Source organism: Oryctolagus cuniculus, chromosome 11, assembly GCF_964237555.1.
Source record: "Oryctolagus cuniculus chromosome 11, mOryCun1.1, whole genome shotgun sequence".
In the NCBI taxonomy this organism is placed as follows: Eukaryota; Metazoa; Chordata; class Mammalia; order Lagomorpha; family Leporidae; genus Oryctolagus; species Oryctolagus cuniculus.
This window is the reverse complement of record NC_091442.1, coordinates 118,286,734-118,301,557: the sequence shown is the minus strand read 5'-3', so window position 1 is coordinate 118,301,557 and position 14,824 is coordinate 118,286,734. Positions and strand designations below refer to the sequence as shown.

At 63.6% G+C, this 14,824-nt stretch overlaps 1 protein-coding gene across 3 annotated transcripts in view; it reads left to right on the top strand.

Annotated features, from left to right (window-relative positions):
* Positions 1 to 4,290: 4,290 nt before the first annotated feature.
* The window catches only part of NFAM1 (NFAT activating protein with ITAM motif 1), a 34,003-nt gene continuing 23,469 nt past the window's right edge, over positions 4,291 to 14,824 (top strand). For all 3 annotated transcript variants that reach the window (XM_070052989.1, XM_008275141.4, XM_070052990.1), the window contains exon 1: positions 4,291 to 4,442. In XM_070052989.1, coding sequence (XP_069909090.1) covers positions 4,370 to 4,442 — 73 coding nt within the window. In that variant the 5' untranslated portion in view covers positions 4,291 to 4,369. The remainder of the gene's footprint in view (positions 4,443 to 14,824) is intronic.

The window sequence follows — 14,824 nt, the reverse complement described above, 5'->3', positions numbered from 1 at the left end:
CCTCACCCAATCTGCACCACCCTCCTGTGCCGGCCTGGCTCAGCCCTCTGCACCTCCCCCGAGCCCTGGTGCTCCAGGGCACCTGGAGATTCTCGCACGACCCCCGCTGTGCCATCAGCTGGGCCTCATCGCTCTTCACCAAACCCATGGCGGGTGGGGTCTCACTCCCACGTCGTGGATGCTTTTTTATTTTATTTTTTGAAAGGCAGAGCGGCAGCGAAGTCTCCCACCTGCTGGTTCACTCCCCAGATGCCCACAACAAGCCGGGCTGGGCCAGGCAGAAGCCAGGCAGAAGCCAGGAGCCATCCGGGTCTCCCACCTGGGCGGAGGGGCCCAAGTGCTTGAACCTTCGCCTGCTGTCTCACAGGGTGCACGTTCGCAGGAAGCTGGATCAGAAGCAGAGCAGGCGGTAGAACCAGGCGCCATGCTAAGGCATACAGGGGCCCCACACAGGGTACCCCTCACTCCTCCCCCCCACCTGAAGGCTGGGGAGACAAGGCTGGGATGCACACCAAGGTGAGATGTCTGCTGCTCCCAGGACACCTGCTGCTTCCCAAGGGAGGCGGAAGTGGGGGGAGGAGAGGGGGCTGGGGGGAGGGGGAGAGGACCAAACCCGACCCACAGTTGGGAGGTCCTCCCTGCACTGTCTCCGGGCAGGAAGAGCCAGTGTGTGTTACCATGCAGGCTCCCCGGCCCGGGGCCTCCATAGTTCACTCAGGGCAGGGCCCGCACACACACCCCCGCGGCCGCAGGAGACAAAGGCTGTGTCCCGCGGAACGAAGCACGGACTGGCCCCGGGGGAGGCTAATTGCTTCCTTAATTGGTGAGCTGGCCTTGGGGAGCCTTGCCCAGAAAGTCCCAGGTGTGTCTACCAGGGAGGGTGCCTGGCTGGCCCGGCAGCCGACGCCGGCTCTGACGCGGACTCCCGGGCCGCTCCCACCGTCTGCGTAGCGCATTTGGAGCCGGCCTGCGCCTGGCGTCCCGCGCTGCACCCCGCTTCGGCCCTGCGCGCCCCGCCCTGACCTCGCCGGGAGCCCCGGAGCGGCGAGAGGGGAACGCAGAAGCAAGGGGGAGTTCCCAGACCTGCCGCCAGGTGGCGCCGTCGCCAAGGGACAAGCCCGGGCCGTCCGGCGTGGCCCGGCCGGGCTGGGGGCGGCACCGAGGGCGGGACTTGGGGGCTTCGGCTCCGGCCCTGGAAGCCCCCAGCGATCGGCCGCCGCGGCGAGCCTGGCTCTCCCCGCCGCGGACTGGCTGGGCGCGCGGCGGACGAGGGGGGAGCGCTGGCGACGGCGCTGCCTTTGTTTTTCCCCGGTTCTTCCCGGTGGTCTTCAGCGTGGCGGCGCTGGGCGGGGGCCGGAGCGGGCCCGGAGGTCTGGCCCGACTGTGCGGGGAGGACCCCGGACTCTGCTCCTCTCTCTGCCCTGTTTCTGTCCATCATCGAGGCTGCAGTTCCAGCCAAGAGCAGGGGGAGCGCCGCGGTCTGGTCCGTGTCCTGCGGCTCCCGGCGGCGGCTGCGGGCTGGACCTCGCTCTGCCGGGCTGCGCGCCGGGCGGGAGCCGCACCTGCCACGCGGCGTGGGCACAGAGCCCGCCTGGAACAGGCAGCCCGCACCACAGGCGGCTGGGCCCAGAAGGACCCGACAGCGGCGAGCGGGCCGGCGGCCTCCAGGTGGGCTTGCCTGCCTCCGATGACGGGGAGCTCACCCCAGTCTCCCACGGCTCCCAGGGTGGCGGCGCCACCCAACTGCAGGGCCCACGAGGAGCCAGAGGGGCCCCAGTTGCAAACCGGGGTGCTCCTAGGAGAGAAGGGAGGCTGCCGGCTGGGAATAAAACAGGGTGGACCCCTGGGACCCCAGGCAGTGGGCAGTGGAACCCCCAGCACCTGAGGAATGGAAACCACCCCCCCCCCCGTGTCAGCCTCCAGGCCAGCGCACAGTGACTGGGGGTGGGGTGGGGGTGGAGGGAGTGGGGGTGGGGTGGAGGGGTCTCGCCCCAGGGCCCCTCAGCTTCCGGAGCCTGGCCCAGAGCAGCAGCCTGGACAGGAGCCAGAGAGCCCAGGCCAGGCTGTGGCCCCTCTACTACCCTCCCTTGAGCATTTGAAAGCCTGCCTGGGTGGATCTGTTCCGTGCCCCCACTGCCAGGCACACAGCAGGGACTTCCTAAGCGTCTGTGGAACTAAACTGAAAACAGGAGCCGGCAACCGTGCTCCCATTTGGAACGTTTTAGCCTCATGTAAGGGAGGTCCCTGGGGACATCACTTTCCCACCCAACTTCCTCCTCCTCCAGGAAGCCCTCCGGGGCACCCCCTCCTCCCTCCACCTCCAGGGACTCACTTCTTCCCCTGTGTCCCCGTGTGTGCTGTACACTCTCTGTCACGGAGGTGGGTGGGAGTGGTGGTTACCCGTGCCTCAGTTTCCCCAGCTGTAGGTCGGAAGCGGTCAGAGCACCTGCCTCCTTGGATTGCAGGGAACCTGAAAGTGGCTGGAGCGGCCACCAGGTCTGCTGGGGTTGCTGCTCTCCCACGGCACATGGAGGCCCCCACTGCCCTCAGCAATGGACAGGTGGGGCGGTGGCTGGGGGCAGTGTCCCTGGGGACCTCGTCTGCAAGCTCAGCCGCCCAGGCCCGGCCCCAGAGGAGCCCACGAGCCTTCCTCCGTTCCTCCGCTCCTCCTCAGCCTTCCACGGTCTTTGATCTGCAGCTCCTGCTGAGGGCAGCTCCTGCCAAGGACTTAGGGCCGGCAGCTTCCCCACTTGGCAGCTACTTGGCAAGGAAAGCCACGACGACTCGGCCTGCTGGGCTCCTGCCCTGAGGCTGTGGCGCCCTCACCCTCTTCTCTTCTGGCTCGGGAGGGGCCACCCCGGCTCAGCGCCCACCTCCCCACCAGCCTTGAGAGGCCTCCGGGCACCAGGGGCAGAGTCGCACGGGAAGCCCCCGGCGGGCAGGTGACGGCAGGCGGCGCAGGTGTGGGAGGAGCGGGCCGGCCTGCCTCACAGTCCCAAGTCCCGCGGAGACGCTCCCGAGCGCAGAGGCGTCAAGATGCCGTCTACCATGGGGCGCTGAGGTGCTTAGACAACCTGCTCCCCCCAGGAGCCGGGAACAGCGGGAGGCAGATGATCAGCGTCTCGCTGTGACATGTGCGATCATGTATCACCGTGATGGATCAACAGTCAATGGCACCGGGTGCCGCCTGCCCCCCGCGCCGGCACGTGGTGTGCACATTCGTCTTCCTTGTCTGGTGGGTGGCCGGCTCCGCCCACCACCCTCCCCACTCGCCTGCTGGCGGGGGACCCGTCTCTGGCTTTCCATGTCCGCATGCAAAGGTCCCTGGGGGCTGCAGCTGAGGGACGGCTCCGGCAGCCCCCGGCCGGGGGCGTGGGCCCTGGCACTGTGGACGTGCCCAGCTCCGGGCAAGTTGCTCCGCCTCTTGTGGCTGGAGGCTTCTGCCCCGGGAAAGCGGTGTTCGTCTCCTGGCCTGCCGGGCACTGCGGCGCCTTGGTCCGGCCCCTGCCCCATCCAGCCCCGTGCTGGGCTCCAGGATGTCCAGGGTGCTGAGGGTGCGGAGGGTGCTTGCACGGGGCGGGGGGGCTTCCCAGTCTGCTGCGGAGAAGGGGCCCAGCGCAGCCACTTCTGTCCCTGTGACAGAGCGAGGACTGCGGCCAGCTGCGGCAAGGAGCCAGATGGGGAAGCCGCTCCTCGTGGTGGGGGTCGAGGAGCCACCCGGAGGAGGTGTCCCCTGGGTGTCTCGGGGGGCCCATGGTGGCCCTCGCTGGGCAAGCGCCGGCAGCCCCGGCAGCATTCGGCTCTTGCCAGGGCTGGGGTGGGTGCCTTCCTCCCTTCTCCCTCCCAGCCTGCCCCCTCCTCCGCTGCCCCTGCCCCTTCCCCATTCTCCCAACCACTTCCGCCCCATCAGAAGGCCTGCTTCTGCCGATCCCTCGAGCAGTTTCCAGAACTGGGGGCGGGGGGAGTCTGGCTGAGCGTGGTTGTGGCCACTGCTAAGGGTTTCAGGACCGAGGTGCTGACCCGAGCCCTCGTCTACTCAGGAAGCCCTGAGCCCTGTGCCCCCTACTATCTCCTGGGTAGGCCCTGGTGGGAGAGGATCGAGGAGGGCAAAGCCCTCTGGGGCTTGAGTTGCGCAGCCTGGTTCTGTCGCTGGCTGCTGTCCCGCTGCATGGCCCCTGGAATAAGCGCTGACCCCCTGCTTGGGCGGAGCTAGGGGTTCTGGGGAGGAGGCGGCCAGTGCGGCCTGGAGGAAGCAGAGGCCAGTAGGGAGGGGCCTTTTGGGGACCCAAAGGGGAACTATAGCTGCCAGCCCGGCTCTTCCCTCCCGGGATCTCAAGAGGAAGGAGGGACAGACGCCGCGCAGCCCCCGATGGAGAGCTGGTCCCCGTGCCTCGTGGCCACAGCGCTCCTGGCATTGCTGCCGTGGACCCCACAGCGGGCAGGTAAGCACGCCTCCTCGACCAGGTGAGGTGTGGCTGGTGCCTCCCTCGCCAAGGGGGCTTCCGGAGGGTGGGGCAGCCCCCACCCCTTGCTGCTGGGCTAGTGATTCCCCCTGCCCTCCCCCCCCCCCCCGCCCTTCAACAAGGAGGTGGGGCCGGGGTAGGGTAGGTAGCCCACTGCCCAAGGCATCTCACGATGGTGCTGAGGTCTGGAGCTGTGGCAGGTGGCAGAACCCTTGGTGTCATCCACGCCTTGGCCAGGGAGAGAAGGGGAGGCCAGTGGGACCAAGGTGGAGCCCTTGGGCACAAATCCTGTCCCTGGTAACAGAAGGGGTCCCGCCTCCCACTTCCTGAAACAGCCATAGGCCAAGTGTCTTAAGGGGGCAGGGAGCCCCAGTTTTCCTGGAAACACAGGGGGCCTGGATGTTCCAGGTGGGGAGCTAGGTGGGCTTGGGCAAGTTCATCCTGGCCAGCAGATCCCCCAGGTGAGCCCCGCCCCCACCTCACCCCCTTCCTGAGTAAACGCTGCCAGATTGGCCTGGCACCAGCTGGCCCTCTTGCTGACCAGCCCGCTTTGGGGTTTAGACTTCTTGATTCACTTGGGCTTCCTTTTTAAATTTTATTCATTTGTTTGAAAGACAGTGTCAGAGAGGTTGAGAGAGACAGAGAGAGAGAGATCTTCTATCTGCTGGTTCACTCCCCAGAGGGCTGGGCTGGGCCAAAGCCGTGGGCCAGGAGCTCCATCTGGGTCTCCCATGTGGGTGTCAGGGGTCCAGGCACTTGGGCCACCTTCCGCTGCTTCCCCAGAATCCTCAGCAGGGAGCTGGATGGGAAGTGGAGCAGCCCGGACTCAGTGTGGGGCGCTGGCTCACCCTGCCATGCCAGGGTGCTGGCCCCTCGCTGTGGCTTTCCTTGGTAAACAGCAGTTACCCCGGGGCTCATGAATTCGCTGTGTGAAGCCCTTGCCTGGGCACCCTCTGTCCGCCCTCCTAGCACCTCGCAGGGCACCTGCTGCTGTCCACCAGCTGCACTTTAAGGACAGGCAGAAGAGACCTAGAGGATAAGCAGGGGCCAGGCTCAGACCTGGGTCAGCCTCAGCATGGCTGGGCCGGTGGGTTCTGGGGCTCCTGTTTGCCAACCAAAAATTGTACCCCGGGGTGGGGCAAGAGCTGGACACCCCCTACACTGCACACTGCAAGCAGTGGCCACAGCACCCAAGTGCCGCTGGGGGTGACCGTGAGTCCGACCTCATACTTGGTCACTTTAACGGAATCTTCCCGACATCTCATCTCTGTCCGTGTGGTCCCGCCTCCCCAAGGACTGCAGGCCGCCTCCCAGGGCGGAGAGGCCCTGCCCTCTGCGGGGAAGCTCTTTTGTAACAGGCTCACTGCAAACAAAACCAGATTTCTGCGGTGTCGCAACAATGTTGTACAAAAGAGAAACTTTCTGCTCTTTCGCAAGCAGGCAAAGCACTCTGATGCTCCCCGGCCCACCACACACACAGACACACACACGCACACACACGCACACACACGCACACACACACGCATGCACGCACATACACGCACACGCACACAGACACACGCACACACACACACACGCACGCCCCTCCCCCCATCTCTATCTAGCCTGCAGGGTTTCTCCTGCCTCTCTGGCCTCTGAACCCCCTCCCCTCCCCAGCCTGGCCCACCCAGTCGCCTGCCGCCAGCTCAGACCCACAGCTCCCACCCCGCTGCGGCCCCGCTGAGGTCCAGGCTCACTGAGTCCTGAGCGCAGTCATCAGCCTGAGTTCTGCCTCGGTTGCCTCACCTGTTAAATGGGCATGATGATCACCTCCAGCCTGCCTGTAGGGACTGCGTGCTACTCGGCACCTGTCAGCCTGGCGGGGCCAACCGAAACTCCACTCCACCATCCAGTGGCCCCAGCAGACCCCCATCCAGTGGCCCCAGCCCACCTGGGGCAGCATCTTGGGCTGTCTCCTGCTCCCTTTTCCCTCCTTGGTTGTGAGCCAGGACCCAGGCCTGCCCTCCTCTGGCCCCGAGCCCTCTGCAAACTCGGCTTTTCTCGAAGACTCCAGGGCAGCTGGCAGCCTCAGCAGCGGCTACTCCCTCGGTGAAGGGGGGCTCTCAGGTAGCCGCTGCGCACCTGCTCTCACACTGCCCGTACCTGGCCTCGGACGCCGGCGAGGCCTGAGTCCAAGCCTGCTTTCCTCTCTTGGCTGCTGTGTGACCTCAGGAGATTTCCTTAACCTCTCTGATACTCAGTGTCCTCAATAAACATCCCTTCCTTGCCTCTTCTTGCCTGTCCAGAACTCTGGGCCGTGCCGGCCACCTGCTGGTCAGGAGGGAGAGGGGTCAGGGGCGTGGGTACAGGCACAGCACTGATGCAGGCTGGGAGGCAGAGTGCTGAGAGCTCTGAGATGTGCCAGGACGGGGTGGGATGCGGCCGTGCCAGCCGGGTACAAACGCCTGTCAGGTGGGTTCAGGTGCCGTCGTAATAGGTCTGCTCGTCACTGCCTTCTTCTGTCTCATTGTGAAATCGAGTTCATATACAGAAAAGGACAGCGCTGTTCTTCCAGCCAATGTCCCGTGCAACCACCGCTCAGGTCAGGAAAGAATGTTCCAGAGTCCCAGAGCGGAGCCCCTGGGCCTCCTCCCCACCCAAGACGCCCCTCCCTCCCGCCGAGGTTCCGCCCCTCCTGACTTCTGGAGTCATCACTTCCTGGTGTGTCTTTTTAAAAAGTTTTAAAACTTTATTTATTTATTCGAGAGGTAGAATTACAGACGGAGAGAGGGAGAGGCAGAAAGGTCTTGCACCTGCTGGTTCACTCCCCCAGTGGCCGCAACAGCCGGAGCTGGGCTGATCCGAAGCCAGGAGTCAGGAGCTTCCTCTGGGTCCCCTACGAGGGTGCAGGGGCCAAGCACTTGGGCCGTCTTCTGCTGCTTTCTGTGGCAGCATCGGCAGGGGCTGAATCAGAGGAGCAGCCAGGACTTGAGCCGGTGCCCACAGGGGATGCCGGCACAAGGCAGAGGCTTGGCCCACTAGGCCACAGCACCGGCCCCTTCCTGGCGTTTCTTATACTCTTCCATTCACCATGCATGGCCAAGCCATCTGGATGCCCCTGCCCGTGCCTGGCCTTCGTGGTTCTCTGGCCGTGCCATCCACTCTGCGTGGGTTTTGCGAAGTCTGCCCGGCTGCTGGTGTGGCCCAAGGTTGGTTGTTTCCCTGCTAAGTCCAGTCCCCTGCCTCTTTCTGTATGGCCTGTGGATTATGAATGGTTGTGTATTTTTTAATGACTGAAAACATTGAAGAAGACTATCCCATGATGTGAAAATTATACAGAATTCAAATACCTGTGTCTGTAAATGTGGTTCTAGGGAAACATGGCCCTGTTTTGTGTTTGCTCATTGTCCGCGTTGCTTCTGCACATGGTGCTGCAGTTGGGTCGTTGCGGGAGAGTCTGACACAGCCGTCCCCGGGCCCTTTTTAAGTATATTTGTATTTTTATTATTTAAAACATGTTATTGGTTATTTTCATTTATTGAAAAGGAAGAGCAACTCAGAGAGGGAGGGGGAATTCTTGTATGCAGGGCTCACTTCCCAGATGCCTGGGACAGCTGCAGCTGGGCCAGCCTGAGGCCAGGAGCTCACACTTTGACCCAGCTCTCCCACGTGTGAGGCAGGGGCCCAACACCTGCTGCCTCCCAGGGTCCCCGTCAGCAGGGACCCGGATAGGAAGTGAAGCCAAGACCTGAACCTTGGCACTCTGATGAGATACGATTTTTTAAAAAAGATTTATTCATTTGAAAGTCAGAGTTACAGAGAGAGAGAGAGAGAAAGAGAGAGAATCTTCCATCCACTGGTTCACTCCCCAGATGACTACAACAACCAGAGTGGGGCCAAGCCAGGAGCCAGGGGCCAGGAGCTTCATCAGGGTCTCCCACACAGGTGCAGGGGTTCAAGGACTTGGACCATGTTCCTCTGGTTTCTCAGGTGCATAAGCGGGGAGCTGGATTGGAAGTGGAGCAGCTGGGACTGGGACTGGCGCCCATATGGGAGGCCGGCAGGAGGCAGGAGGCAGCTTTACCCCTTATGCCATGTGCTGGGCCAGGCTGAAGCCAGGAGCTAGAACTCAATCCAAGTCTCCCACGTGGTGGCAGGGAACCAACTACCTGAGCTGTCACCTGCCACCTCCTGGGGTACTGGCAGGAAGCTGGGGTGAGGAGTGGCATCAAGACCGGAACCCAGGCGCTCTGCCGTAGGACGCAGGTGTGCCAGCGGCTGCGCCCAACGCCCACCCTCTCTGTCTGGCTCTGTATGGAATTGTCTGTGGCCGCTGCTGTGGAGTCTGAATGAATCCACTGCCGTTCCTTGGCTCTGGTGAAGCAGCGGGGAGAGAGGTAGATGGGAAACGGGGGGGCGGGTGTGTGGAGCTCCTGGCCACCTAGTGAGGCTCTGAGAGTCGGAGACTCCGGCCAAGCCCCCTGAGCCTGCTGGGCCACCACTCTCCCAGTGGCCGCTGTCCTTGGCCGGCGCCGTACAGGCTCCCGCTCACCCAGAGGGCCTCTGAGCCGGCGCCCGGACTCCTGCATGGAGGGGTGGGGCTGTGGGCCTCGACCAGGGGGACAGGCTCTGAGGGCAGGGTGAGTGATGGGGACAGGTGCTGGTTCCCCAGGCTGGGGGCGACTGTGTGCACCCCCGCCACTGGCACCTCTGCTGGGTGACCCCCAGTGCCTGGAGAAGCCACATCCACACCCTGAAGGTGTCCTCGTGCTGGTGGCAGCCAAGGTGTCAAGGTCAAGCTCATAGGCTACCTCTGTGGCTCCCCTTCTGGCCCCTCTCCACACCCCTCCTCCAGGGGATTCACTGTGGTTCCCTAGGGTGTGTGGGGCATGTTTGAGCCCACCTGGGGCAGGTCAAACACCCTCCAGAGGTGGGCTATGTACAGAGAGCTGGGGAAGGGGAGTTCCGGGAGGAGGAGGGAAGGTCACAGAGGCAGGGCCGTCAGGGTCAGGGCTCAAGGTCAGAAACAGCTGGGACCTCAGCTTAGCCCCGGGGGAAAGCTCCTGCCAGGGCTTGGAGGAGGCAGGAGGGAGAGTGGGAGGGAGCAGCAGGTGCAGGCTGTGGAGGGTGAGGAGGGTGGGGGGAGGGCGAGGGGTTGGGGGAGCTTTGTGCCCGAGGGCTGGGGATCTGGGGAGAGGTGATTTCAGAGACAGTGGGATGAAAGCGACCTGCTCCACGCGCAGGAAGGAGTCCGTGTTGACAGCCCGGAGCACTTGCGTTTGAAAAGGAGGCTGAGGGATGCGGGGAAGGATTACTGGGGAAGGCTAACCTGAGGAGGGTCGGTCGGCCGGGGAGACCGGCAGGTGGACATCTCTCCAGTCCTCTTTCTAAACGGAGACGTGGGCACGGCGCTGGCCGGTCAGAAGCCCACTGAGGCCCCGCCAGGTTTCTGGGGCAGCAGTCAACTCCGCGACCTGCACCCCCCCACCAGGACACCCCTGCCACCACACCCCCCACCAGGACACCCCTGCCACCACACACCCCCCCAACCAGGACACCCCTGCCACCACACCCCACCCTGCCAGGACACCCCCGCCACTGCACCCCCCCCAACCAGGACACCCCTGCCACCACACCCCACCCTGCCAGGACACCCCTGCCACTGCACCCCCCACCAGGACACCCCTGCCACCACACACACCCCCAACCAGGACACCCCTGCCACCACACACCCCCTGCCAGGACACCCCCGCTACTGCACCCCCCCACCAGGACACCCCCGCCACTGCACCCCTCCACCAGGACACCCCTGCCACCACACCCCCACCCTGCCAGGACACCCCTGCCACCACAACCCCACCCTGCCAGGACACCCCTGCCACCACATCCCCCACCACCACCAGAACACCCCTGCCACCACACCCCCACCCTGCCAGGACACTTTTGCCACTGTACCCCCCTCCGCCAGGACACCCCCTCCACCAGGACACCCCCGCCACTGCACCCCCCTACCAGGACACCCCTGCCACCGCAGCCTCCCTCCACCAGGACACCCCTGCCACCACACCCCCACCCTGCCAGGACACCCCTGCCACCACACCCCCACCCTGCCAGGACACCCCTGCCACCACACACCCCCTGCCAGGACACCCCTGCCACCACACCCCCACCCTGCCAGGACACCCCTGCCACCACACACCCCCTGCCAGGACACCCCTGCCACCGCAGCCTCCCTTCACCAGGACACCCCTGCCACCACACCCCACCCTGCCAGGACACCCCTGCCACTGCAGCCTCCCTTCACCAGGACACCCCTGCCACCACACCCCCCACCAGGACACCCTCGCCACCACTCCCCCCACCAGGACACCCCCTCCACTGCACCCTCCCACCACCAGGACACCCCCCACCACACCACCACCACCACCAGGACACGCCCCCACAGCACCCCCACCCTGCCAGCCACAAATCCTTTCTTTCTGACTCCCCAGGCCCCAGCTCAGAGCCTGGAGTGGAGACTTCTAGCAGCTTCACCCCGGAGCTTTCCTGGGCTTCAAACCCCTCTCCACGCCCCCGCCCACCTGGCTGCCTCCCACTCCTCTCCCTTCCGAGTTCAGCTTGTAAAGAGCTGGCAAAGACAGACATCAAAGCGTCCGCAGCTGTGATGTCAGGTGGCAGAACTGCACACAAGTCCAGCTTTCTTCTTGATCCTCCGGGGGTTTCTAGGGTTTCCACAGCGAGCAGGTTTCACTTTTATAAGGGGGGAGGGGCAGAGGAATCCGGAGGGTTATAACTGCAAAAACAGGGTCCCCTCCCCCAGGAAGCCCTGCCCCATCCCAGGCTGTGGTGGGCTCCCTCTTTGCCCGATTTCTGCAGATCCAGGGACTTCCCTTGTCCACCTGTGAGCCCCGCCCAAGGAGCAGGACCCAGCCCCTCCCATCCCACCTGGGAGGCTCTGGGCAGATGGGTGTGGGCTCCCCAATGCAGAGGCAAGAAGCAGAGCCCCCACTGTACCCCCCGGAGCTCCCACCGTCCCCACTCCGTCCTGTCTCCCCTCTTGGAGGGTACAAATGGGCCTGCAGGGAGAAACCCAGCCCCTGGTGGCCCAAGGCATCGCGGAAGTCTGATCACCGGCTTTTTGAAGGGGACGAGAGGGAGGCGGTGGCTACAAAACACTTCCAGGACCAAACCTTTGACATTCTGCACTTGGTGTGTGTCCCTGTCGGGGTCTGGAGGGGTGAGAACCGACACAGACAAGCCGTGGAAATGGCCCCAAGGCAAGCCACATCCTTACGCATCTTTGTGCTTCGAAGGTGTTGAAAGATGTGACAGCCGGGCTGAAGGCATTGTCGGTGCTAACAGCTCTGTGAGACACCCTCTGCTCAGAGGTGGCTCCCACACCTGCTGCACCTGCTGTGGGGCCGCAGCTGCCTGGCCATGTGCCCCACGCCGGGTGGCCACGTCCAGAGAACTTGCCTGTTTCTGGCAAGCCTGGGATTCACGCTGGGGCCCCCAGCTGGGGCTCGGGAGTAAGACCAGCAGCCCGGGGTCTTCATCTCCCCAGGAGCCCTTCAGATGGGCGTTTGAAACAAGGGCACGTTTCTCAGCAGGTGAGACACTGCTTGGGCACCCGTATCCCACGCGGGAGTGCCTGTGTCTGAGTCCCTGCTCTGTTCCCAATTTCAGCTCCGTGCTAATGCACACCCTGGGAGGCAGTGGTGATGGCTCAGGTACTTGGGTCCCTGCCACCCACATGGGAGACCTGGATGCAGTTCCTGGCTCCTGGCTTTGGCCTGGCCCAGTCCTGGCCGTTGTGGGCATTTTGGGAGTGAATCAGCTAAACTACAATCTCTGTCTCTCTGTCTCTCTGCCTTTCAAGTAAGATGAACATAAGTACAAATGTATGTATTTAGAAAAAGGAGCATCTCCGAGAGATGCCAGAATTAAATTGGAGGGCAAACTCCAGGCCTAACAGAAAGACTGTGGGAACCGCTCTGCTCAGTGGCTGGGGAATCAAAGTGTTTTCCTTTAAAATCGACCTAAGTGGGGATGTATGCCTTTGATCAGCCTGCCTGGGCGCTCACACCCTCCACTGCCAAGGATGCTCCAGGTGGAGGGGGGTGGGCCAGGCCTCCGGCCAGGAGCTGGTGGTGTACGGGGCAGATGTGGGGAGGCACGAGGGGTGCCAGATTCTGGGGAGGGGGGAGCTGTCAGTGCTCGTTGGCATTTTCAGTATGCATGTGCCAAGTTTATTCACGTGTATGGCAAGACCGGGGCGCTGTGCGGGCCTCTGACGCCGGGCGGCCTTGTCACAGGGCCAGGTTGCACAGGTGTCGGGGGCCTGGGCAGGGTGACAGCAGCAGTTCCCCGGATGCTGCAAGGCCAGAGCCTGTTGCTGGCCATGGCTGCCGTCAGGACAGCGTCCTGCCCGTCAGCACGACAATGGCCTCCACATTTCTGGCCCTCTTGCAAAGACTGCGCTGCTCTCCTCTGAGAAGCTTCTCTTGGTCTTTCCACGAGGCGTTAGGACGGCAGCACAGACACAGAGCTGCGGCAGCGAGGGGTGTGGGGACACAGAACCGGGCGGCCCAGACTTTGCAGCTGCGCTGCTTGGGCAAATCTCTTTCCAGTCTCTGAGCCTCGGTTTTCTCATCTGCACAAGGGGGGCAACCCTGGGGGACACTGCGTTTCTCACCACTGCCAGCCCCCGAGAGCACCCTGTGTGGGAGCCTGTGGCCGGGAGCAGCTCAGGGCAGGGGAGAGTCCTGGGGACACCACGTGGCCCCCACGTGCCTGGCAGGCAGCTTCTGTGCGGCCGAGGCGGCAGCGCGGCGGGGCTGGATGGTGCAGGGTCGGGGAGGCGCGGACTGGACCTTTCAAGTCTGGGGTTTTCACTTTAGCCAGTGCAGTGCATACAGCTGGGGCCAAAGGTCAAGAGCGGAGCCCTTACAACATTCGAAATGCTCCGTGTTGTGTTTTCTTTGTAAAAAAATATGTATTTTATTTATTTGAAAGGCAGAGAAAGCTTCTATCAGTCGGTTCACTCCCCAGATGGCTGCAATGGCTTGAACTGGTCCAGGCTGCAGCCAGGAGCCAGGAACTCCATCTGAGTCTCCCACGTGGGTGGCAGGGGTCCACCTGCTGCCGTCCTGGGCACATCAGCAGGAAGCTGGACCGGGAGCAGAGCAGCCAGCACTGGGACAGGCGCAGTTATGGGATGCCGATGTCGCAGGTGGAGGCTTACCTTGCTGCGCCACGCCGGCAGCCCCTCCATGCCGTATTTCCTGATCGCTCGTCTCGACCCTGTATGTGGATTTCAGATACCGTCCTGGGCCTCCTGCAGTGGGGAGCTTCCGGTTCAGTGGGCAGATCCGAGGGGCTCAGAGCCCAGGCAGCCCCAGTTAGATGGGAGGGGATGTTAAGCCAGGGTGCCCCAAAGGAGAGCTGTGGGGCAGGCACTCCACGCATTCAGGGTCAAGTTCTCTGACCGGCGGGGGTGGGAGTGCACGGCCTCCACCTGGCCCTCGGCCCTGCAGTGCATCTGGCCACAGATTAGTGAGAAGAACAGGAAGGAACCAGGCACAAGCAGCTGCTTCCCTATGGGGTTGTGGGCCAAGGGCTCTTCCTGCGTAGAGGCCTGTGGGCACGCCACGCACCAGGAGGGTGCCTCCAGGGCCCGGCTACGTGTTCACACCTGTCCAGGGTGAGGGGTGGCAGACAGCCCTGCGACAGGCCCCTGCAGCTCTGCACACCTCTGATCCACCGCCATGGCCTCCGTGTGACCTTAGGGCCAATGAGCCATGCATCGGTCACCAACTGTGTGACTTTGTGGCTTGCACCAGGGGCCTCCCCAAAACTGCCATTCGGTTCTTGTGGCTTCGGTGCCCTGCCTGCGCCTCTGCGGCACACAGTCCGGTCACATCCAGCTCTTTCTCTCGCTGCCGCTCCCTCAGCACAGCCCCAGCCACCGCCGAGCTCTGGCTCTGGGCCTCTGAGACTCTCTGGGTTTCTGTCGGCAGAAGGGGGGCGCCCCAGTGCCTCATGGGATGGCTGTGGTGTTTGAGAGACGCGGCGCCTGCGTCCCACCCAGCCAGGGTTCGTACTCTGCACACTTTCCTTCTCTCCTCTCACCTCCTGCTTCTAGGTCAACGGCCACCTGTGGACGCCCGGGCCACCAGCAGGGCCCTCCCCCACCTGTCCAGAAAGACGTAGAAGGTCCCCTTTGAGCTCCCTGGCTCACGTCAGTCTGCCATCAGCCTGCGGGTGTTGGCGGGGCGGAAGCTTCCGGCCCAGGACGAGCCTGTAGCTGAGCTTGAACCTGTCCCTTGTGCATGCAGGCAGCAGAAACACGTGGCAGCAGGAAAGGCCAGTGGTCCGACAGT